This window comes from Bos javanicus, chromosome 25 (genome assembly GCF_032452875.1).
Source record: "Bos javanicus breed banteng chromosome 25, ARS-OSU_banteng_1.0, whole genome shotgun sequence".
Taxonomy (NCBI): domain Eukaryota; kingdom Metazoa; phylum Chordata; class Mammalia; order Artiodactyla; family Bovidae; genus Bos; species Bos javanicus.
In genome coordinates, this window is record NC_083892.1 from 37,352,856 (window position 1) to 37,375,209 (window position 22,354).

General features: G+C 53.6%; 1 protein-coding gene and 1 non-coding gene across 3 annotated transcripts; one reads left to right on the forward strand and one right to left on the reverse strand.

The window, feature by feature from the left end:
* The first annotated feature begins 1,418 nt into the window (after positions 1–1,418).
* Positions 1,419–17,695, forward strand: TMEM130 (transmembrane protein 130). Of its 2 annotated transcripts, none has more exons than XM_061402170.1 (8): positions 1,419–1,739; positions 8,397–8,702; positions 10,529–10,688; positions 11,677–11,843; positions 12,534–12,618; positions 13,642–13,844; positions 15,726–15,838; positions 16,344–17,695. In XM_061402170.1, the coding sequence occupies exons 1-8, from the start codon at positions 1,655–1,657 to the stop codon at positions 16,494–16,496; spliced, it is 1,272 nt and encodes a 423-aa protein (XP_061258154.1). In that variant the 5' UTR covers positions 1,419–1,654; the 3' UTR covers positions 16,497–17,695. The 2 variants fall into 2 exon arrangements, with proteins under 2 accessions (XP_061258154.1, XP_061258153.1); XM_061402169.1 differs by having other exon boundaries at positions 1,571–1,739; positions 16,308–17,695.
* Positions 7,392–7,464, reverse strand: TRNAG-CCC (transfer RNA glycine (anticodon CCC)). Its single transcript has one exon. It is a non-coding gene; the product is annotated as a tRNA-Gly (tRNA).
* Positions 17,696–22,354: the final 4,659 nt, after the last annotated feature.

A 22,354-nucleotide genomic window follows, 5' to 3' on the forward strand; every position in this document is an offset into this window, starting at 1 on the left:
TAAATATTTGAAACAATTTATAACCTTAACAGATTCTTTTCTTCTCAAGCACAATGTTCTTCTCAATTCCTGGTGGACAAGCAAAATTCTCCCAATTCCTTAAGCACTTCTCATGACGACAGCCAGCACTGATTGAGCACTTAACTACGTCCAAGTAGAGACTTCCTTTGTGGCTCAGTGGAAAAGAATCCACCTGCCAACGCAGGAGAGGAAGGTTAGATCTCTGGGATGGGACGATCCTCTGGAGAAGGAAATGGCAACCCAGTATTTTTGCCTGGGAAACCCAAACCCACTCCAGTATTTTTGCCTGGGAAATCCCATGGACAGAGGAGCCAGGTGGGCTATAGTCCGTGGGGCTGCAAAGAGTCACATGTGACTTGGCGACCAAACAACAGCAAATGTCCATGCACTGCTCTGTGTGTTCACTCGTTTTACCCTTACTGCAGTCTCATGGGGTCTTATTTTTCTTATTTTAAAGAAAACTGAATTGAGGCACCAGGACAGTTATGTGACTTTCTCAAGGTCACAGAGCTCTCAGGGAGAATGCAAAGTCTACTGGTATCTGTCCCCATGATGGTGACTGATCCCATCAGTGAGTGACATCTGTCTAGCACTTTTAACTTTCTTAAGGGGACTCACTCAAATCTGTCCCCCCCACCCCCTGGGGACCCCGCAGCTACTCCCCTGGTCCCACCCAACTCCCTCTCTCTGGGTGGGCTCTTTTGCCAAGGATGAGGGAGAGGCCCAGCTGGGACCAGGATTCAGGCTGCGGGTGTCCAGCCTTTAAGGTCAGCCAGACTGGCCTCCTTCTAGCAGAAAAGACTCGCTCTGTTCCTGTTAAGGCAGATGGAAGCGCCTGCTTGGGCCAAGGAGTGTCCAAGGAGCGGCCTGGTCTCTTCTCATCGCGGTTGTCTTGAGCGTTGCAAGGCCTCTGACAGCGCTGTGGGCCCAGGGACATAAGCCTCATTTTGCAGCAGGTGCAGAGAGGGTAACCAGAGGAAGGGCATCAGTGCCAACGCCTGCGCCTGGGCCCCTGTGCTCGGGTCCTTCTCTCTGGAGGGACACAGTTCTCAGGTCCACCGCCCAGCTCCGGGCACACGGTGGCTCCTCAGCGTTTCTTGAACGGAGGGCAGCATCTCCAAGCCGTGTGCGTCATGAGCGAAGGCGCCTGGAGAAAGAGCCCAAAGGGCCCTTCTAGAGGTTTCGCAGCGTCGCGCGCGCCTCTGGGGACGCTGAGTCAGAGTCGCCGGGCGCGGGCACGGACGCTTGGAGGGGAGGGGGCGCCGACTGGAGGAGCGGGCACCGGGGAGGGGAGGGAAGGGATCGAGAGGAGAGGAGGGGCGCGGCGACGGGAGGGAGGAGGGGGCGCAGATTGGAGGAGCTGGGGCCCGGGGGGAGCCGGGAGGATCGCCGAGAGAGGCAGGGTGCAGCGGGGGCCGGGGAGGGGGCGCAACGCGGCTGACGTGGGCCGGGGTCGGCGCGGCGGGCCGTGGGCGGCGGCGACGCGCAGAGACTCCGCGATCCGAGGCGAGGACGAGCCTGCGCCGCGCCCGCACCTCCCCGCACCGCCCTCGCCGCGCGCCCCACGGGCGGCCGCCGCCGCAGTCTAGTCCAGCCGCGTCCCCTCGGCGTTCCAGCGGCTCCTGGCGCCGCCATGGCCCCGGCGCTCTGGCCGCGCCTCGGCCGCATCCTCTGGCTAGCCTGCCTCCTGCCCTTGGCCCCGGCTAGGGTGGCCGCAGGTAAGGCGCCGCGCGGATCGGCCGGCCGCCCTCCCCGGTCGGCCGCGCGCCGGGGGCCTCGGGGCGGTCTGGAGCCGGCGGCCTCGCCGGGAGCCGGGGCTGCGGAGGTGGCGCCCTGCGCCCTGTGCTCACCTCCCTCCTCTCCCGAGGCCGCGCACTGTGGAGGGGACCACGGCCCGACAGGCCTGTCCCTTCACCCCTGTCCCCTGAAGTCGCCGGCACTTGGGGGGCTCCCCGCGCCCCTCGCTTCTGCAGGCCCTCCAGATCGGCCCTGCCCTAAGAACGGCGTGGTGGCCGGGGCCTCCATCCCGGAGCCTGGGAGCCTCCAAGCCGCTGGAGGTGGGGGAGGATGCTGCAGGGGCACCGGGGATGCTGGGGTCGGTCGTCACGCCACAGACCCCAAGGAGTGCGGCCAGATTGCCTCCAATGTTGCCTTATTGGGAGAGGCGTGCCACCCAGCTCCTGTCGGCTTCGGGGTGGTGGTTGGGGGCGGAGGGATGCGATTTTCAGAGCCCGGGAAGCCAGCCTGCCATTTCCTCTCTGGGAATGGTTTCCAAAATGGACCCCGAGCTGAATCCGCTGGGTACCACTCCGTGTCCCCCGGGGCTGTGCTTCTAGCATCCCCACCTCCTCACCGCCCGAAGGCCAGCACCCCACTTTTCTGGGCCATTTTGGCGACAAAATAAAGCGGACCCAGGTTGGAGAGTTTGGAGTAGACTGTTGGCAGCTATTGGGTGCGTTCAAGATTATTGAATGCAGCTATTCAGTATTATCCAATATGTTCATCATGCCCCATCCCACCTTCAAAGAATGGTAGAGAGAAGAAGAGATGGAATCCTAACTTGTGAAATGAAAGCCACAAGGGAAAGTAAAAACCCTGCATCTTAGGAGTGAATGTTAAGAGAATTTTGTGCTTGGTCAGGATAATCTGCTTCTCCCTGGATATTCACATAGAAATGAGGTCTCTTGTCTGTTAGGTTTACAGATGTCCAGAAATGATCAATGTGGCCTAAATTGCCGGAAAAAAAAAAAGTAGGAGGGGATTAATTCTTTGGAAATCATATGTAGTTCCCAGCCTGGCCTACTGCACCCATGATACAGTCGAAACAACTGAGATGCGGTTGGGGAAAACCCACAGGAGAGAAAGATTCAGAAGCCCTTTTGCAGCCTCCCCAGGTCTGAGTCAGACTCAGGCACGCTTCCTGTACCAAGGGTTAAAGTCAGAAGTCGGTGTCCTGGACCATTCATTAATTCCAGGTTGTGTTGTTCACACTTCAGAGGTACTTTGGGAAGTGTTTTGGGCTGACAACATGTGCAAGGTGCAAAGGCCCATGTAACCCTTTTCTAGAAGGTTCTAGGGCCCCTGCAGGCTGTGTGGTCAGGGAGTATGTACATGCTCCAGGTGGAATCCAAGGGAGCCTGCTGGTGGGCATTTTTCCATGGGTCAAGCTTCGTGGCTCTTGCCACTTCACATCTTGCTGTGGCCCTCTCAGCTCTGGGCCACTGGGGTGCCTGTGGGGTCCCTCAAGCCTGGCCTGGGCTGCTCTATACTCCAAGGCCAGGGCACCTGGACTCCAGAACAGGAAACATGGATTTCGACGGGTAGGTTACCCGACCCGGGCTTGGTCCCTTCAGCCACAGGTGGCAAAGACTTCATGGCGCATTTCAGATTCTGGACAATTCTGAGACCCTGAAGACGAGGGGCAGCATCACCCAGGGGCTGTGAAATACCTGCTTTAAAAAACAAAAACACAAAGTACCCTTGGAGTCTCAGCGTTTGGATAGGTGGTGCAGGGGACGGCTCCCAGGAGCTGGGCCACTGCTGCTGTAGCTGCGTTTGCTGTAGCCACATCCCCTGCCCTCCCCCACCCCGTCCCTCCGCCCAGCTGAGACGGCTGCCCCCCTATTCCATTCCCCTGGCAACCGATCCGCGTCGTCTCGTCCTCATCATCGTGCTGACATGCGCCCATCTTGCTGCAGATGCTGGCTGGCCATTAGCATGCAGCCGAATGTCCCTGCCACCTGCCAGCCTTGCTCTGGCCCACGCGCCTCTCCTTGTAGGGGGGGAGACGGTGGGCAAGAGCAAGAGGGGGAAGGGTGGAAATGGCCTCTCATCTCAGCACCTCCTTCTGCAGCAGCCTGGCCAAAGGCTGGCCCCCCACCACCGCCAGAGGCTGTCCCCCAGCCAGAGGGACTTAGCCTGGGGCAATGCAGATTTTCTCTGACCCCAGGCAGTAGCGTTATCCCCTGGGAGCCCTTGGGGATTCAGGTTCCCCAGTGTAAAATCTACACTGTTTGTTTGTTTTTTTTTTTTCAATTTAAAGAATCTTTGAAAGTTTTTTTTTTTTTTTTAGCTTTTATTTTATGTTGGAGTATAGCAGATTAATTGGAGAAGGCAATGGCACCCCACTCTAGTACTCTTGCCTGGAAAATCCCATGGACAGAGGAGCCTGGTAGGCTGCAGTCCACGGGGTCGAGAAGAGTCGGACACGACTGAGTGACTTCACTTTCACTTTTCACCTTCATGCACTGGAGAAGGAAATGGCAACCCACTCCAGTGTTCTTGCCTGGAGAATCCCAGGGACGAGGGAGCCTGGTGGGTGGCCGTCTATGGGGTCACACAGAGTCGGACACAACTGAAGTGACTTAGCAGCAGCAGTAGCATAGCAGATTAATAACATGGTGATAATTTCAGGTGGACAGCAAAGGGACTCAGCCATACACTGTGTTTTCTTGGAGAGACTTCTGTCTGGAATTCTCTCTTTGAGATTAAGACACTGCTGGTCCCTTTTGCAATGCTAGCTCAGATGACTTTATAATTCAAAATATGGCATCAAGGAAAGGGATTCGGAACCGATATGTAACATGAGTGACCAAAAGGCTGGAGACAGAGTCCCTAGTAGGGGCAGGCGACATGGTGTCGCAGGGTGAATGGGATCCAGCTGAGGACCCACTCAGTCACCTTCCAGTTTGGCTGAATCAACAGGTCTCTCGTGAACCCCACAAGGGCAGGGGGCACGTCCTATACTTCTGGGTCCCCTCAGAGCTGTGGGGTGGGGCCCAAGGAAGGGGCTCAGTCTGCAGCACCTGGATGAAGAGTTTCCTAGGGCAGCACCAGGTGGGCTGGTACCCCTGCCACACCCTTCTCTCCAGGTGCCACTCCACAGCACAGTGTCCAACCCCTACTTGGTGCCGAGTGCTTGACTAGGCTAGGAGGAGATGGGGATGACCCCTGTCCTGCCCTCAGGGAGCTTGCAGTGCAGTTAGGGGAAATGAGGAAATGTCTATCCCAACCCAGGGTGAGCTATGTGCCAAGCTGTTGGAAGAGTGCTGAAGAGATGAGGGTGCGGGGCAGGGGGGTAGGAGTCAGGGAGGGCTTCCTGGAAGAAGTTATATCCACAGACAGCTAGGTGAAGAAGAGCAGTGGGGACAGCATGTGCAAAGGCCTTGAGGCTATGAAGGACAGAGCAAGTGTTAAAGCTACAGCATGGATGTGCCAAGACATGAATGTGGATTCCCTCTACCAGGAGGCCAGCCCGTGATCAGATGAACTGTGCGGGAAGCTGCTTGCTGGGGTGGCTGAGAGTAGGGCAGAACTGGAGGCCAAGGGTCAGCGGGTAGGATGGAGCAGTCATCTACTGGATGGGGGCTCCCCAGGATGGCGCTAGTGGTAAAGAATCGCCTGCCAGTGCAGGAGACACAAGAGACATGGGCTCGATCCCTGGGTTGGGAAGATCCCCTGGAGGAGGAAATGGCAACCCACACCAGTATTCTTGCCTAGATAATCCCATGGACAGAGGAGCCTGGCAGGCTACAGTCCATGGGGTCGCAAAGAGTCAGACACAACTGAGCGACTGAGGACACACACACACACAAGTGTTCGTAGTGATGGAGAGGAGCAGCGAGAGTGGCAGGGGCCCAGGGACCCTCTAACCAGACAGAGAATGACAGGTACTGAGAATGGTAGGTTTGGGAGGGGAGAAAGCCAGGGGGTCTAGAGCCGGGGACCCCAGCCTCTGGGATTAATGCCTGATGATCTGAAGTGGAGCTGATGTAGTAATGAGAGAAATGAAGTGCACAATAAACGTGATACTCTTGAATCATCCTGAAAACATCCCTACCCCGCTCCCTACCCAGCTCAGTGGGAGAAGTATCTTCCACGAAACTGGCCCCAGGTGCCAAAAAGCCTGGGGACTGCTGCTGCATCCCTGGCCTACAGACTTTGGATGATGAAGGATATATTTTCCATCTGTGCTGTCCGGGAGAGCTATGGCTCTTGAGTGCTTGAAATGTGGCTCTGGTGCAATGGAGGGACTGAATTTTTTAGTATTAATTACATTTAAGTGATTAAACATAATGGCATGTGGTTAGTAGCTACTACATTACTGCTTAGTAGAATTGAAGTCACTGTTCCTGGGTTCCATCAGCATTTAGGAGGTACCAGAAGTCAAGGGAGGGGGTGCCTATGCCTGGGAAAGGGAGAGGTGGGAGGGGCTGAAATGATGGGGGTGGGTGTTGTGGTCCCTCCTCCCTTCCTTCTGTATCACCTCATCTGCCCAGGTGTGCCCTGCCACAGGCTGGACAGTCTCTAACCTCGCAAGCCCTTCAGACATCGCACCTGAAGAGGAAAACCCAAACTGCAGGAAAAGAGTTACCGAAACACGCAGTAGTGTTATTGATGAGAGGGAAGAGTTCTGGGAATTCAGATACACCTGCTTAAGGGATTATCTTGCAACCACTGAAGTTCACGTTAGGACCCCCGCGGACATCCTTTTGATGTGTCATGTGGAAAAAAAATCACGCAGAGTTGTGTGCAGAGGGTGATGCTGACGAAGTTGGAACTTTGGTGCATGAAAAAGAGCCAGAGGACCTTAATCTGTTAGCAGCTGTTGTTTTTTGGGGGGGGTAGGGTAATAGGACACTTCTAATATTCTTCATGTGCATGTATTACTTTTCGTGTGTGTGGCCACGCTGTGCTGTGTGGCATGCGAGATTTTAGTTCCCCAGCCAGAGATCGAACCCATGCCCCCTGCATTGGGAGCATGGGATCTTAACCACTGAAGATTCCAGGGAAGTCCCTGTCTTAACTTTTATGATGGAAATAAACCTGATTTTTAAAATCTTACCCGTGAGTATGATAAAAATCTTCAGTTATCTAAAGCAGGTGAAGCATAATAACTTAGGAAGATGCTTGATATGCAAAACCAGCAACAACAGTGGAATAATCTCAGAGTAAGCATCATTTGAAAAAATAGCAGAAAATTGTCCAAATATAGTAAGAGAGACCGTTGCTGATTATTTTAAAAGTTTTCTTTTTTAAAAAAATTTTATACCTTTCTGTATTTTCAGATTATAATTAGTCTTACATTCAGTGTAAGACTGAATGGTCTTGGTCGGGTGGGGAGTATTATTTAAAAGGCCTCTTACATGGTCTCCATTCCATGTCCACAAGGCCCTGTTCTCTCTCTCTCTTTTGAAAAAGTATTTGTTTATTTTAGAAAATTATTTATTTATATTATTTGGCCATGCCAGGTCTTCCTTGAGGCACATGGGATCTTTCTTCTTTGTTGCAGCATGCAGGATCTTTTTTTCAGTTGCAGCATGAGGAGTCTTTTTTTTTTTTTTTTCTCAGTTATGACATGAGGGATCTAGTTCCCTGACCAGGGATTGAACCCAGGCCCCCTGCATTGGGAGTGCAGAGTCTTAGCCACTGGACCACCAGGGAAGTCCCCAGGCCCTGTTCTCTGCTTGCAACCTGCAAGTCTTAATTTCCAGGTTCCCTGTAAGAGCTGTATGCCCAATATGTCAGTTCAAGTTCCTCAAGGAGCGGGCCCAGCTGGAATCAGAGCGCTCCCGTGCTGACCCCGGCCAAGACCCTGGAGGTCCCTGAGAAAGTGTGGTCCCATGGAGCCTTTCTGTGATAACAAAGATCTGTATCCACAGTGTCCTCTCTCGTGACCCTTGGCCACATGCGGCCGTTGAGCCCTTGGAACATGGCCAGTGCGACCAAGAGAGTGGGTTTGAAGTTTGTTTCCTTTTGACTGAAGCTTCAGGAGCCCCACGTGGCAGTGGAACCAACCGTATCGGGTGGCTCAGATCTAGAAGCTCTCAGTTTGTGGATTTGCAGACTGAGACCAAAGAGAAGGGCCCAGTCTTGGATCACAGTGACCCTTCCTCCCGAGGCTTGTTCTGCCCTGCCAAGGCATGAGGCCTCTAAGGGGATCCAGATTCAGCTCTGTGTTTCAACTTGGAATTTTGTTTCACATGTAAAGCTCAGGCCCAAAGAGTGGGTGATGCGGGAGGGCGCCTTTCTGGGCAGCAGCTGCAGTGTTTCCTCCTGTGACATGAACTGATAGTCATTTTTGTAGCTGAGAAACCTGGCCAGGTCAGCAGACTCATGCTCTGTAAGGCCCTGCGTGGCTGGCATGAAAAAAGAAAATAAATTGAGACAGTGGAAAGAGTGTGGGTTTGGAGTCAGCTGGGCCTGGGTTCAAGTCTCCACTTGGCAATGTGCTAATCGTATAATCCTTGGGCTTGTCCCTTGACCTGACTCAGTTTCTCCACCCATGAGATGAATAGATGCCCACGCAGCGTGGGGCAGTGCGGCTCCTGGCCATGCCCTCTCCTGAAACACAGCCTTTGTTTCTGGGTTCCTAGGCCTGTATGAACTTCAGCTCACCACCGATGGCCCTGCCACCACGGGGGCAGAGGTGACCATCATGGCCAGCCTGGTGGCCGATGACAACGGCAGCCTGGCCCTGCCCACCAGCACCCACCTCTACCGCTTCCACTGGATCCACACCCCGCTGCTGCTCACGGGGAAGGCGGACGAGGCTTTCAGCTCCACCATCCGCGTCGTGGGGAGCGTGCCCGGGGACTTCCCGATCTCCGTCTGGGTCACCGCCGCCGACTGTGGGATGTGCCAGCCTGTGGCCAGGAGCCTCCTCGTCCTCCCCATCACAGGTGAGGACCTTCCCTCCTCGCTGATTTGCCTTCAGGCTCTTGGGGCAGAGAAAACAACCAGCCTGGCACAGGCATCACAACCATCACACATGGGCAGATTAGACCCATGGTTTTCAGTTGCTGTCAGTTGAGTTAACAAAGGATCAGAAGATGGTAATACCCACTGCTGGCAGGGCTGTGCTGAAATGGACACAAAGTGCATATTTGCTACTGGGGTGTCAACTAATACAGGCCTTGGGAGAGGAGATGATCCAAATGTATCAATGGCTGTAAGTTATTTTAGTCTTCCGATCCTTCTTTCTCTTTCTCTCTTTCCCTATCCCCCCTACCCTACCCTTCTCTTTTTTCCCTTCTTCCTCCCTCACACCCTCCCTCCGTTCTCTCTATTTCCAAGAACTCCCTGCTTTCTTGGAGTTTACAATCAATTTTTTCTTCTTATTTATTTGGCTGCACTGGGTCTTATCTGCATGCAGGATCTTTAGTTCCAGCATGGGAGCTCTTAATTGTAGCATGTGGAATCTAGTTCCCAGGCTCCCTACCTTGGAAGTGTGGAGTCTAAGCCACTGGACCACCAGGGAAGTCCCTGTGCTATGCTGTGTTGAATCATTCCTTTGCAACCCCATGGACTGTAGTCTGCCAGGCTCTTCTGTCCATGGGATTCTCCAGGCAAGAATACTGGAGTCAGTTGCCGTGCCCTCCTCCAGGGGATCTTCCCGACCCAGGGATCAAACCCAGGTCTCCCACACTGCAGGCGGATTCTTTACTGTCTGAGCCACCAGGGAAGCCCAAGAATATTGGAGTGGGTTGCCTATCCCTTCTCCAGGGGATCTTCCTGACCCAGGAATCAAACCGGCATCTCCTGCATTGCAGGCAGATACTTTACCAGCTGAGCTACCAGGGAAGACGCCCCAGGGAAATCCCTACAATCTATTAAAGAACTTATCTTCAGGTAATAAACCTCCATTTGGGTAATGGTTTATGCACGAAAGTGTTCATCACAGTTTCTATAATAACAGAGGAAAATAGCAACAAGCTAAGTATGCAACTGTAAGAATACTGATATAATTTGTAATAATAATGATCTTTACAAAGAGTGTGTTTTAGCCTGAGAGAGTATTCATGCTTGTAAATTTTTAAAGATCAAAATGAAATTCTATGACCAATTTGATCAACTGTTTAATGTATGTATACCTTAAATATGTACACATGTGTACTTGGCAATGGGCTTCCCAGGTGGCTCAGTGGTAAGGAATCCACCTGCAGTGCCTGAGATGTGGTTCCATCCCTGGGTTGGGAAGATCCCCAGGAGAAGGAAATGGCAACCCACTCCAGGATTCTTGCCTGGAGAATCCCACGGACAGAGGAGCCTGGCGGGCTACAGTCCATGGGGTCGCAAAGTGTCAGACACGACTTAGTGATTAAACAACAACACATGTGGTCAGTAGAAATGCTCGTTTTTTTCTAGGCTCATCTAGTACTTTGAAGTATTTCCCAAGAATTGATTTAAAAGCCTGCGCATTTCCTTCTGGTCCTGGGCATCTTTGGCGCCAGAAAGTTCAGGGTCCTGGTGAAAGGGGTACAGGAGCGAACTGTACGTGTTAAGACAGGAAGTGAGTCTTCACCAGCATCCACTGGCCTGGGGCAGTGCCTAGGACGGGGGTGTATGCCTCTGTGTTCGGAGACCTGCAGGGTCCCCTCTTGTTACCACAACGGTGACAGTCAGGAGGTCGGGTGGGGGAGAGGCTGCCCTGCCAGCTGGCACATGGCTCTGCCCTCCTCCACCTTGGGGGCGGGGGACTCACCCTCCCATGGTTTCTCCCTCCCAGAGTTCCTCGTGGGGAACCTTGTGGTCACCCAGAACACCTCCCTGCCCTGGCCCAGCTCCTACCTCACCAAGACAGTCCTTAAAGTCTCCTTCCTCCTCCACGACCCCAGCAACTTCTTCAAGAACGCCTCGTTCCTCTACAGCTGGGACTTCGGAGACGGGTATGTTCTGACCCCCTTTGATGGCCCAGAGTTCTGGCCTGTGTGGAGTGCTCTGTACTCTGCTATCTTCACCTGCTCACTCTCACTCCGAACATGCCTTGCACACCTGCTCTATGCCAAACTCGGGGTCCCTGGGGACCAGTGTGAGCCAGTCTAATCCCTAACAAAACTTGTTCCAAATTTACAGATTTAAAATAGTAAACAGTAAACATAATAAATGAGGACTAGATTGGAATGTAGGCGATGATCCCCTGCAATTGAATAGTTTGGCAGTGGAGAAGGCATTTCTAAGAATACAAATAAAAGGTAGAAACTGTAAAGGAAAAAAAAATGCTAAGTTTGGCATCATCAGATTTAAAATTTGAAATGAAAGAAGCAAGTTGAGCCAAAAGATAATGGTTAAACTGGAAGAAAATATTTGGAAGGTATATAAACTTCATATATAAAAAGCATCAACAAACCAACAAAAATATTTTCTTTATTGTTACTCAAGTTCCTTTCAAAGTGATTCAGGTAATTGTAGAGGAAAAAGTCATAACTTAAGATGGAGGTATGATTCTTCCTGTTCTACAGATGAGAAAAGTAAGGCTGAGAGTTATGTAGATAGGAAATTTGGAGCTGAGATTCAAAGCCAGATTTGTCTTAACTCCAAAGTTCATATTTCTCCCCTTCCCAGATCATCTCTATCTAACACACGGTCTTTCCTTGGTCTGGATGGGGTTGCAGAGCACTTCCTGGCAGGTAACAGGCGCCTGTTGCTAAGAGTTTTTCTACCTGTAACTTACAAGTCCAAAGATGACCAGCAGCCACTCCACCCATGTAGGTCAGCTGACCTCATGGCCTGGCTGGCCCTGGGGACTGCTGCTGAGGTGACATTTTTGCTTGCAAAATGACATTGGTCTGAATGTGTCACTGTACACCCAACCGCTGATCCTAAAAAGTCACGTGGATCACTTCTGTCATCTCTCCCCTCCCCAACACCGTACAGCACCCAGATGGTGACCAGAGATGGTACCGTCTATTATAACTATTCCATCATTGGATCCTTCACTGTGAAGGTCAAGGTGGTGGCAGGGTGGGAGCAGGTCACGCTGGACGCCGGGAAGGGCATTCTGCAGAAGACGGGTGACTTCTCTGCCTCGCTGAAGCTGCAAGGTGAGTCTCGAGGGGTTGGTGTGGGTTGAGTGTTTGGCTCGTCAAGGAGCCCTGGGTACCACTCCTTCCAGGGCTGGAGCACACACAGATCAGAGTGGCTTGCACAGCCTCTCTTCAGCTCCCTTGGCAGCCCTGTGAGGGTCTGTCATTGCCCACTTCTAAGAGGGCCCTGAAGGCCACAGAGGAGGTTGGGGGCACCGAGTGGCAGAGTGCAGACACTGTGCCGTGATAGGGTGCATCCCCATCACTCTCTCTTTCCGGCTACATTGTCCTGTCGGGAATGGGACGGCCCCAGTCGGCTGCACCGGGAGGGAGCCTCCAGACCCGCCGCTCCTGGCTTTGTCAAGACGGGGCACTGGGGCAGCTGCAGCCGATTTCTCAGTCATGCTAACAGGATGCTGGTCCCCTGCCCCACACACAGCCCAGATGGTGGGGAGGGAGGTGGTTATCCTAAGCCAGCCCCAGGTCCTGCTTACCAGAGTCCTTCTGGCTTCCCCCAGCGGTCTCAGTCTAAGCAGCTCCAGCATCTGCTGCTGATGGGGAAGCAGGACTCTGGATGTGACCTGTGACCTGCCCTTCCGGGGGGCCAAGTGGACAGGGTGGTGGTTGCACAGCCCAGGAACCCCGGGAACCCCGAGACAGCTGTCGTCAGCCACCAGGTATAACGAGGTCGTCTTCTTTGCTTTTCAGAAACCCTTCGAGGCATCCAAGTCTTCGGGCCCAACCTAATTCAGACCTTCCAAAAGATGGTAGTGACCTTGAACTTCCTGGGGAGGTGAGTGAAGCCTGGAGCACACTGTGCCTGATCTGTGGTCCTGTCCACACTCCCGCTGAGAGGCTCCTGACTTTGTTTCAGTTCAGTTCAGTCGTTCAGTTGTGTCCGACTCTGCAACCCCATGGACTACAGCACCCCAGGCTTCCCTGTCCATCACCAACTCCCAGAGCTTGCTCAAACTTATGTCCATCGAGTCAGTGATGCCATCCAACCATCTCATCCTCTGTTGTCCATTTCTCCTCCTGCCCTCAATCTTTCCCAGCATCAGGGTCTCTTCAGATGAGTCAATTCTTTCCATCAGGTGGCCAAAGTATTGAGTTTCAGCTTCAGCGTCAGTCCTTCCAGTGAATGTTCAGGACTGATTTCCTTTAGGATGGACTGCTTGGATCTCCTTGCAGTCCAAGGGACTCTCAAGAGTCTTCTCCAGCACCACAGTTGAAAAGCATCAGTTCTTCAGTGCTCAACTTTCTTTATAGTCCAACTGTCACATCCATACGTGACAACTGGATTTCATCCCTGAGGGGACCCAAGTTAGGGAACACATGGAGTGACGAGCCCACCCTTCACTGGGCCATGGGAGAGTCACAGCATGACTCCATTCTCAGGGTCCAGGGGAGGGAACACGGGCCTTGTGGGGCTGTCTGCAATGTGGGAAGGCCCTCACCCCTTCAAACCTATAGAAAGCCCACTTATCCTTTCAGACCCTACTCAAATGCCACCTCCTCCAGAAAGCCTTCCCTGACTTCCTCATTGAGAGCGTGCTTCTCTGTCCCCTTGACACACCAAGGGCATCACTGGAGCATGCATTCTGCCTCGCCCAGCAGTCTGTGCATGTCCCTGTATGTGTCACTGCCCTGGCCTCCCCTTGCAGTCTCGGGCCATCTCTAATGTACTACCATGTTCCTGGAGGCCTGGGCACCTGGAAAGAACACTGAAGTTCACGACTGCCTGACCTTTCTTGGACTTGGTCTGTGCTCACACCCTTTGGCAAGCTGAAAAAACATCCCCCCCATTTCCCTGCAGCCCCCCTCTGAACGTGTGCTGGCGTCTTAAGCCCGAGTGCCTCCCGCTGGAGGAAGGGGAATGCCACCCGGTGTCCGTGGACAGCACGGCTTACAACCTGACCCACATCTTCCGGGATCCCGGGGACTACTGCTTCAGCATCCAGGCTGAGAACGTCATCAGCAAGACGCACCAGTACCACAAGATCCAGGTGTGGCCCTCCAGTAAGTGACACTTTGCCTCTGCTCCCAGCAGAAATCAGTCAATCCTGCCACCATCGCCAGTCACCCTCGGTCCACCAATGGCCGTCAGCAGCCAATCCCACTATTACTAGAATCATCGGTAACCCTGCCGGCCCCAGTCAGCACCGTTGCCGACCACCCACAGCACCACCACCAAACTCTAGTGCCATCGGCCACTGCTCTAGCCCCCCCACACCAGCCGCCTTCAGTCCCAGCAACACCACTCTCAACACCAGCACCACTAGCCGTAACGTCTTCACGAGCCAGAGTCAGCGCTGCCGTAGCAACCACCCCAGCCACCGCCAGCACCGCTGTCAATGCCCCTGCTCCCAGCCCCGGCACCCACCATTTGGGCCAGTGCCATCCATACCGTTGTGCCCTGGGATCGTCCCAACTTCAGCTCTCGTGTTGCCACCAGCGCTGCCAGTGGGCAGCGTCCCTCCCACACGTGACCTCTGCCTCCCTTGTCCCCAGCACGAGCCCTCCATCCTTCACTGGCGTCACACCCGCCCCATCACCTGCGTCTCAGTGTTTTTGCTTTCACCAAAACAAGCATCTCCGATGGCGACTGTGCTGGCCTCACTGGGCTGTCAGAAGTCTCCCAGGGAGTGCAGGCAACTCAGAAAGTGTGCAGTGCAGTCTTTCCCATTCACATGGGTGCCCAGCCTTCCCCCCGGGCATACTCTTCTCCAAACAGTCAAATAGTCCAGCTGCTGGCTTGCAGCCGTGGGATTGACTGATGACAGCACCAGGTTCTCCCCTTCACTTCCAGGGGGTCCTCTGGAAATGTCCTCCCCCAGAAGAGGGCTTTCTTCTGTAGAGGAGAAAGGATCATCCCAGGCCCTAGGGATGGTCTTTCAGATGCTCAGCCAGGTCCCACCCTGTGTAGTATTAAAGAGGACCCCCCCCCGCCAGCTGCACTTTCCCCAAGGTTGACTCTATCAATGCACCAGATGTGTTACCACCCCCTTCAGTCTCCCAGTCCCTACTCCTTGAGCCGACTCCATGCTCTGCCCTGGGCCCTGGCTGACCCTGTGTGCCAGGTAGACTCTGACCTGCGGGCATCCCTGGGGGCCTTGGGCCCTGACTCCCCCGCACCTCCTGGGCACTGAGCGCCTGGGATCCCCTGCATCCTGTGTGGAAAGCTGGCACTGCAGGTAATCCATGCTGCCTTTCCTCAGAGACAGATCCTTTTGGTGTGTGGTGGTTCTCTACCAGGAGGAGAGTGGGAGAAGGGTGAGAAGGAACCCACACTTGCTGATCAGCTGCCTTGCACCTGCCTCACCTGGTTGCATCTCCACGGCCACCTCGTGGGTCAGCATGACTGTCAGGTCACCTGGGCAGAGCTGAGATTTGAACCCAGGACCCGCTGGGCTCTTCTTGCTCTGCCCTGTGGCTTCTCCGCAATAGGATCTAAGTGAGCAGGCCCAGAGCTGCTGGAGGTCACAGGGATGCTTGGGTGTCCTCATGCCCTGGCCTCCTTCCCCAACACAAGTCACCCCAGAGAGAAAGGAGGAAGCTGCTGGGTCTTTCATGGTCTAGGCTTGGAAGTTGTACGTCACCCCTCTGTCCTCTGCCGCTGTTTAGAAGCAAGTTGCTATGAGTCCAGCCCACGCTCTGGTGGGAAATTCAGTTGCACCCTTTGAAAGTTACTATCAAGTACCGCTTTAAAACCCCAACAGACCCTACCTTGGGTTTTGTGAAATCCTGGATTTGCCTACTGGAGTTGCCTGACTGGGACGCATGTACACAAAGAGGGAAACGGCTCTGGTGGGCTCTGTTCTCTCCCCCGAGCTGTACCCTGAGAGCTGGTATTCAGCACTGACTGCCCAGGCTCATGGCTCAACCCCCTCTTCCTCCTAGGCATCCAGCCGGCTGTCTTTGCTTTCCCGTGTGCCACGCTCATCACCATGATGCTGGCCTTCATCATGTACATGACCCTGAGGAATGCTGCTCACCAGAAGGACATGGTGGAGGTGGGTGCTTGGTGGGGTGGGGGGGCTGGACTCCTGGCCTTGACAGGAGAGGATCTGCAGAGAGGGCGAGGGGGAGACCAGGGGGTCTAGGAGGTGCTCTGGATGTCAGAGCAAGACCCCAGGGCTGGGGCTGAAGTACCCATGAAGCATCTGTAACTGGGGCCCCGTTGATAAACTTGGTTGCTTCTGATGTCACTTACCTCCTACTCTGCTTGCCCTTGGCCTGCCCGCCATGCCCACAAACTGGTAAAGGAGAGGGCAGCCAAAAGCAGGGGAAACCCAGAAAGCAGAAAAGCCAAGGGCACAGGGAAGCCCCATGTAGTGTCCGAAGGTGTTTCTGTGCGTGCAGCAACCAGGCAGCTGAGCTTGTAAGAGGCTGCCCAGCCAGGCTGCTGAGCTCGTAAGGCCACCTCACGGGGCTGCAGGTGGGCGGGAGGGTGATTGACCCGTGGGGTTTTATTCACCATAGGTGGCTGATTTTGACTTTTCCCCCATGTCTGACAAGAACCCGGAGCCGCCCACTGGAGTCCGGTGCTGCTGCCAGATGTGCTGTGGGCCCTTCTTACTGGAGACGCAGTCTGAGTACCTGGAGGTCGTCCGCGAGAACCATGGGCTGCTGCCTCCCCTCTACAAGTCTGTCAAAACTTACACGGTCTGAGCGCCGCCCACCCCCAACCCAGTTTCAGTGTTAACTGACTGCTGACCAGGAATTTTGGGCAGTGTCGGGGGCAGGCTGGTGCACGCCATGAGTGCGGGGCCATCCGCCCTGACCGGTCATCCATCTGTACAATCTAGCCGCCTCCACAAGCCCCGCTCAGTCCCACCTCCCAGCAATCCATCCATCCATGCGGCCGGAAGCCCCTTTCGGTCAGCCCTGCCCCACCCCTTGCCTTTGAGGAGGCCCCCAAGCGGGACTCCGACACTGGACGTGGTCCGTGTTCTCCCCTAGGTGTGCCCGCTGCCCCTCACAGATTTCTCCCCTATTTGGCACATTTGCCATCCATCTGGGGTTCACACTTCCCTCCCCCAGGCAGCCCTGCCCAGGTCAGAGGGCTAGGAGGAAGCTCACAAATGGTTAATTTAAGGCTACATCACGAAAGATCTTACATACAGGGACAAGCACGCATGACGTCACCCAGATGTTTCAGACGACTTCCCCTCTCTCAGTTAGTTGCTTGCTGAGATGTCCCCTCGATCAGAGCTAAAAGGAAACCTGACCTTTCCCACGTGGCCCCGACAGCTCGGGGGCCTGGCTCCTGCCTTTGTGTGCTGTCCCAGGGGCTCCTGGGTCCCCTTCTGAGGAAACCCTGTTCCCCGTCTGCTTGCTGGGGGTCGGGTGGGGGGCAGGGCTAATGCTTTGTGAGTGTGAAGTGCTTCGTAGACAGCACTTTCTTTTATTGAGTCCCTGTCAACTTGCATTGAGGAAGAGGCTCTGTGGCAAAAGAGTCAGGCTGGGGGGAAACTTGGGTACCCTGTGCGGGGGACAGAGTTCTTGCCCCCTTAACTGCTCCCAGGGTGGCCTTGAGAGGGAAGAGGACTGGATGGAGCCCAGGGTGGGGGACCAGTCCACCCCTCTCCCTTTGGCCCAGTGGCCTGGGGGAGGCAGGTCAGGTGCAGAGAGTGTGGGTACAGAGGGAGCCCATGGTCGGGACCCCATCCACCGTGCAGGAGTGGGGAGCAACCTGGGCCTGTCTGGGGAGGGAGCAGGGCCGCGGAGGCCGAGCTCTGTCACCATAATTGTTTGCTCTCAGACTCTGTGCTGAAGACAGCATCCCCACCGTTGTACAGCTCATACTCATAAATACTGCCGTTGTTGCTGAATAAAGCTTGTGTGCTCTGATGATAGCCAAGCCTTGAGCGGGTGGCTGAGTCTCTTTCTTTCCCATGCCTGGACGTTTGCGCCTTGCAGGCAGCAGGAGAGGTTCTTGGATGTAGCAGGACTTCCCCAAAACATTCTCTGGCAGGTGCACGGGATGGAGCCGCTGTCCCGGGCTCCGGTCTCGGTTTGGACCAGTGGTTCTCAAACTGCCGCTTAGGCTGCCTCACAGACGATCGGGCTCCTGAGGGTCCCCTGGAGGTGGGTCCAGGCGCCCCCAGGTGACTCTGAAGTCTGAGACTCTGGGGGTGACTCTTGGTCAGGGTGGGATGTAGGCCGCACCTGGGAACTTGGAAATACTGATCCCTGGGCCCCATGCCACACCCGAAACAGCTCCGAGGAGCGGGCAGCCCCATTGCACCCTCAAGTGTGAGAGCTTCCTGTCTCCAGCAGGGCCTCTTGAACTTTGTTCAAACACTAGGACTTAGGTTTGAGAAAAGAGATTCAGTTTGCATGCTTAGTCGTTCAGTTGTGTCCGACTCTTTGCAACCCTTTGAACTGTAGCCCACCAGGCTCCTCCGTGCATGTGATTCTCCAGGCCAGAACACCGGAATGAGTTGCCGTACATGCCAGGGGCTCTTGCCCACCCAGGGATTGAACCCATGTCTCTTACGTCTCCTGCATTGGCAGCCGAGTTCTTTATCACTAGTGCTGCCTGGCTTCCCTGATGGCTCAGCGGTAAAGAATCCCCTTGCAACGCAAGAAACAGGAGATGCGCGTTAGATCCTTGGGTTGGGAAGATCCCCTGGAGGAGGAAATGGCAACCCACTCCAGTATTCCTCCCTGAAAAGTCCCATGGACTTTTAGCTTAGTGGGCTACGGTCCTTAGGGTTTCAAAGAGTCGGATACAAATGAGCGAATAAGCACCTGGATATAGCCAATTAACAATGTTGTGATAGTTTTACGTGAATAGCATAGCCATATATATATACACATGTATCCACTCTCCCCCAAACTCGCCTCCCATCCAAGCTGCCACATAACACTGAGCAGGGTTCCATGTGCTATACAGTGGGTCCTTGTTGGTTATCCATTTTAAATGTAGCAGTGTGCACGTGTCCATCCCAAACTCCCTAACCACCCCTCCGCCTGGCAACTGCAAGTTCGTTCTCTAAGTCGGTGGGTCTGTTTCTGTTTTGTAAGTTCATTTGTATTGTTTCTTTTTAGATGCTACGTATAAGGGATGTCTTATGATGTTTCTCCTCTGTCTGAGAACTGTCAGGGTTCTATATTAGTTCACCCTACACCTACATCCCAGCCCCAGATGGCAAAAGGGCTGGGCAGCTATTCCCAGCAGCCTACACTTCTAGGAGGGACTTCGCCATGGCTAATGAGAGGCTTCGGGTTCTAATGACCACAGGATGTCAGGAGCAGAAGCAACTGAATGTATTTTTGCTGGTACCTGTTAAGAGCCACGTTTTCCTTGAAGAAGCCTATCACCCCAGACATGCCCGGGTGTCTAGGAAGATCCAAGGCAAGGTCGATGAATTCATCTATTCTGGGTTGACTAGCTGTTGTTATTGTTCAGTCGCTAAGTTGTGTCTGACTCTTTGCAACCTCATGGACTGTAGCATGCCAGGCTTCCCTATCCTTCACCATCTCCCAAACCTTGCTCAAACTCACGTCCATTGCCTCAGTGATGCCACCCAACCATCTCATCCTCTGTCGCCCCCTTCTCCTCCTGCCCTCAATCTTTCCCAGCATCAGGGTGTTTTCCAGTGAGTCGGCTCTTGGCATCAAGTGGCCAAAGTATTGGGAAGTGACTCTCCTGAAATTTATATCCACCCTGAATTGGTGAATGGGCCCTTCTGTGGAAACAGAGTCTCTACAGATGTGATCAAGTTCAGATGAGGTCTTGTTCATCATCAGAGCGGGAAGCCCATGGCTGTCTTCTGAGGATGATGTCTTGTTCTGTGTTGGGGGCGGGGATCAGAGGGTGGGAGGGAGGCAGCCAGGCTCTGGAAGGTACGGCAGGGGCCACAGCTGTGCTGGAGCCTGGCTAAGGGGCTGAGGAGGAGCTGGGACCACCAGGCAGGATCTGGGTCTGGGGCTCTTAACCTGAGGGTGCCTGATTCCCAAAGGACCTATGGAGAGAATTCACGAGCTTGGATGGGAGAAATGACATCTCTGCTGTTAGAAACCTTTAATCAAATCAAGGTCATAAATATAGGACCGAAACTGTTGTCAGCAGTTTCTGGGGCTTTGCCATCAGTAACAATCACAAATGCGTTCACATCACATTCCAATTGTGAATCTCTCAAAACGACATTTATGCTGATCATGCCTTCAGAATTACAGTTGTTATTAGACTTGCCGCTGGATGTTATTTCACTGAGCACATATATTACAACTGCCATTTTGATAACTGGTTGCCTTTGGATTCCAATTATTTACTATTATGCTTTCAAAAACATTCTGATTTATTCTGATGACTGGGTCTGACTGCAGAGGAGCTCAGGGTGTCAAGAAGGCTATCAGACCCCTGTAGCTGTACCCTGGGGCGGTCCTTGGGGGGCACAGGGGTGACAAGGGACTCTGCTTTCTTTGTCCCAGAGAGAAGGATCCTTCCCGGGGCGTCTGACCCAGGAGACCAGGTGTCGGGTCCCCACGGGCCACCTGCCTGCAGTTCCCAGGGCGACCAGCAGGTGGCAGCCCTTCTCAGCCATGCTTCTGCAGTTTCCTCCTTCCAGGGCAGCCTGTGGGCACCAGAGGAATACAAGGGCCACGGAGGGTGTGGGTCCTGGCAGCTGAGGCACCCACAGATGCATGCACCTGTGCACACGTGTGAATACACAGGCACACGCCACATGCACATGCATGCCCACACTGACAGCTGAAGGAGCCTACCTGGGAATCAGCTTCCAGAACATCCTACCCTTTCCAGGATGGAAGGCATCCCCAGGACACTTGCCCTTGGGAAGTCCTTGCAGGAGAGGAACCTGCGTTGTTCTTTCTCATCTCTTCCTTCCCTAATAGTTTTTCTGAGGTGTCCGCAGGTCAGCACAAGCCAACAGCTCCAGCCACGAAAAGAATCCAATTGCAGCTGAGGTGGGCTTCCCAGCTGGCCCTAGTGGTAAAGAACCCGCCTGCCAGGGCAGAAGATATAGTGAAATGTGGGTTTGATCCCTGGATTGAGAAGATCCCCTGGAGAAGGAAATGGCAACCCACTCCAGTATTCTTGCCTGGCGAATCCCACGGACAGAGGAGCCTGGCAGGCTGCAGTCCATAGGGTCACAAAAAGTCAGACACGACTGAGCGACTTAGCACACGGGAGGTGGGGTGAGGTGTAGACCGGAGCCCCGGCCTGGCTCCCAGACCTCGGGCAAGCGACTTAACCTGTCCAAGCTCTAGTTTCTTTGTGTTGCACGATTTGTATAAAGACTGAACTCTCACAGCTCAATGTCTATAAGACCAACCATGCAAGTGACAAACGAGCCAAGGACTCGAATAGACACTTCTCTAAAGAAGACATACAAATGGCCAATAAACACATGAAAAGATGCTCAGTATCATTAGTCATAGGGCAAACACAAAACCACAATGAGAAGCCACTTCATGCCCACTGGGATGGCTCTAACAGAGAAAACGAAACGCGATCAAACCGAAACAGAAAACGGCAAGTATGGGGACGCACAGGAACCCTCGTACGTCGCTGGTGAGAATGTAAACTGCTAGACAGTTTTGGCAGTTCCTGAAAAAGTTCAACATAGAATTACCACGTATCCACATGTGCTCAGTCGTGTCTGACTTTTTGTGACCCTGTGGGCCAGGCTCCTCTGTCCATGGGATTCTCCAGGCAAGAACACTAGAATGGATTGCCACACCCTCCTCCAGGGGATCTTCCCAACCCAGGGGTGAACCTAGAATTGCCATATGACCCAGCAATTCCACCCCTAGATGTATGCCTAAAAGAACTGAAAACAGAGACTCCGATACTTGTTCATGAATGTTCATGGCAGCCCTACTCTCAAGAGCCCAAAGGTGGAAAGAGCTCACATATACATCAGCAAGAGAATGAATGAGCAAACTGTGGTACATACCGCGTGGAATATGGAATATTGCGTGTGTGCTCAGTCTCTCAGTCATGTCCGACTCTTTGCAACCCCATGCAACCTCTTTGTGGCCCGCCAGGCTCCTCTGGCCATGGAATTTTCCAGGCAAGGGTACTGGAGTGGGTTGTCATTTCCTGCTCCAGGGGATCTTCTCGACCTGACCCAGGGACTGAGCCTGTATCTCCTGAGTCTCCTGCATTGGTAGGCAGATTCTTTTCCACTGCGCCATCTGGGAGGCCCTCAGTGGAATATTATTTGGCCTTAAAAACTAATGAAATGCCGCTACAATAAGAATAAACCGCAAAAGTATTATGCTCAGTGAAAGAAGTCCGCCGTGAAAGGCTACACATGTGTCATTATTCCATTTGTATTGTGTCCAGAACAGGCAAATTCATAGAGAGAGAAAGCAGATTGGTGGTTGTTGGGGGTTGGAGGAGGGAGGGAGGAATGGGAAGGGATTTTTTTTACAAAATATGGGGAATAACATTTATTATATTCATACTGTACACATACAACTGGCAACAGGGTTAGGGGACTGTTTAGTTAGGGTTAGGGGACATGTTTCTGACTTAATGGTAAGACATGATT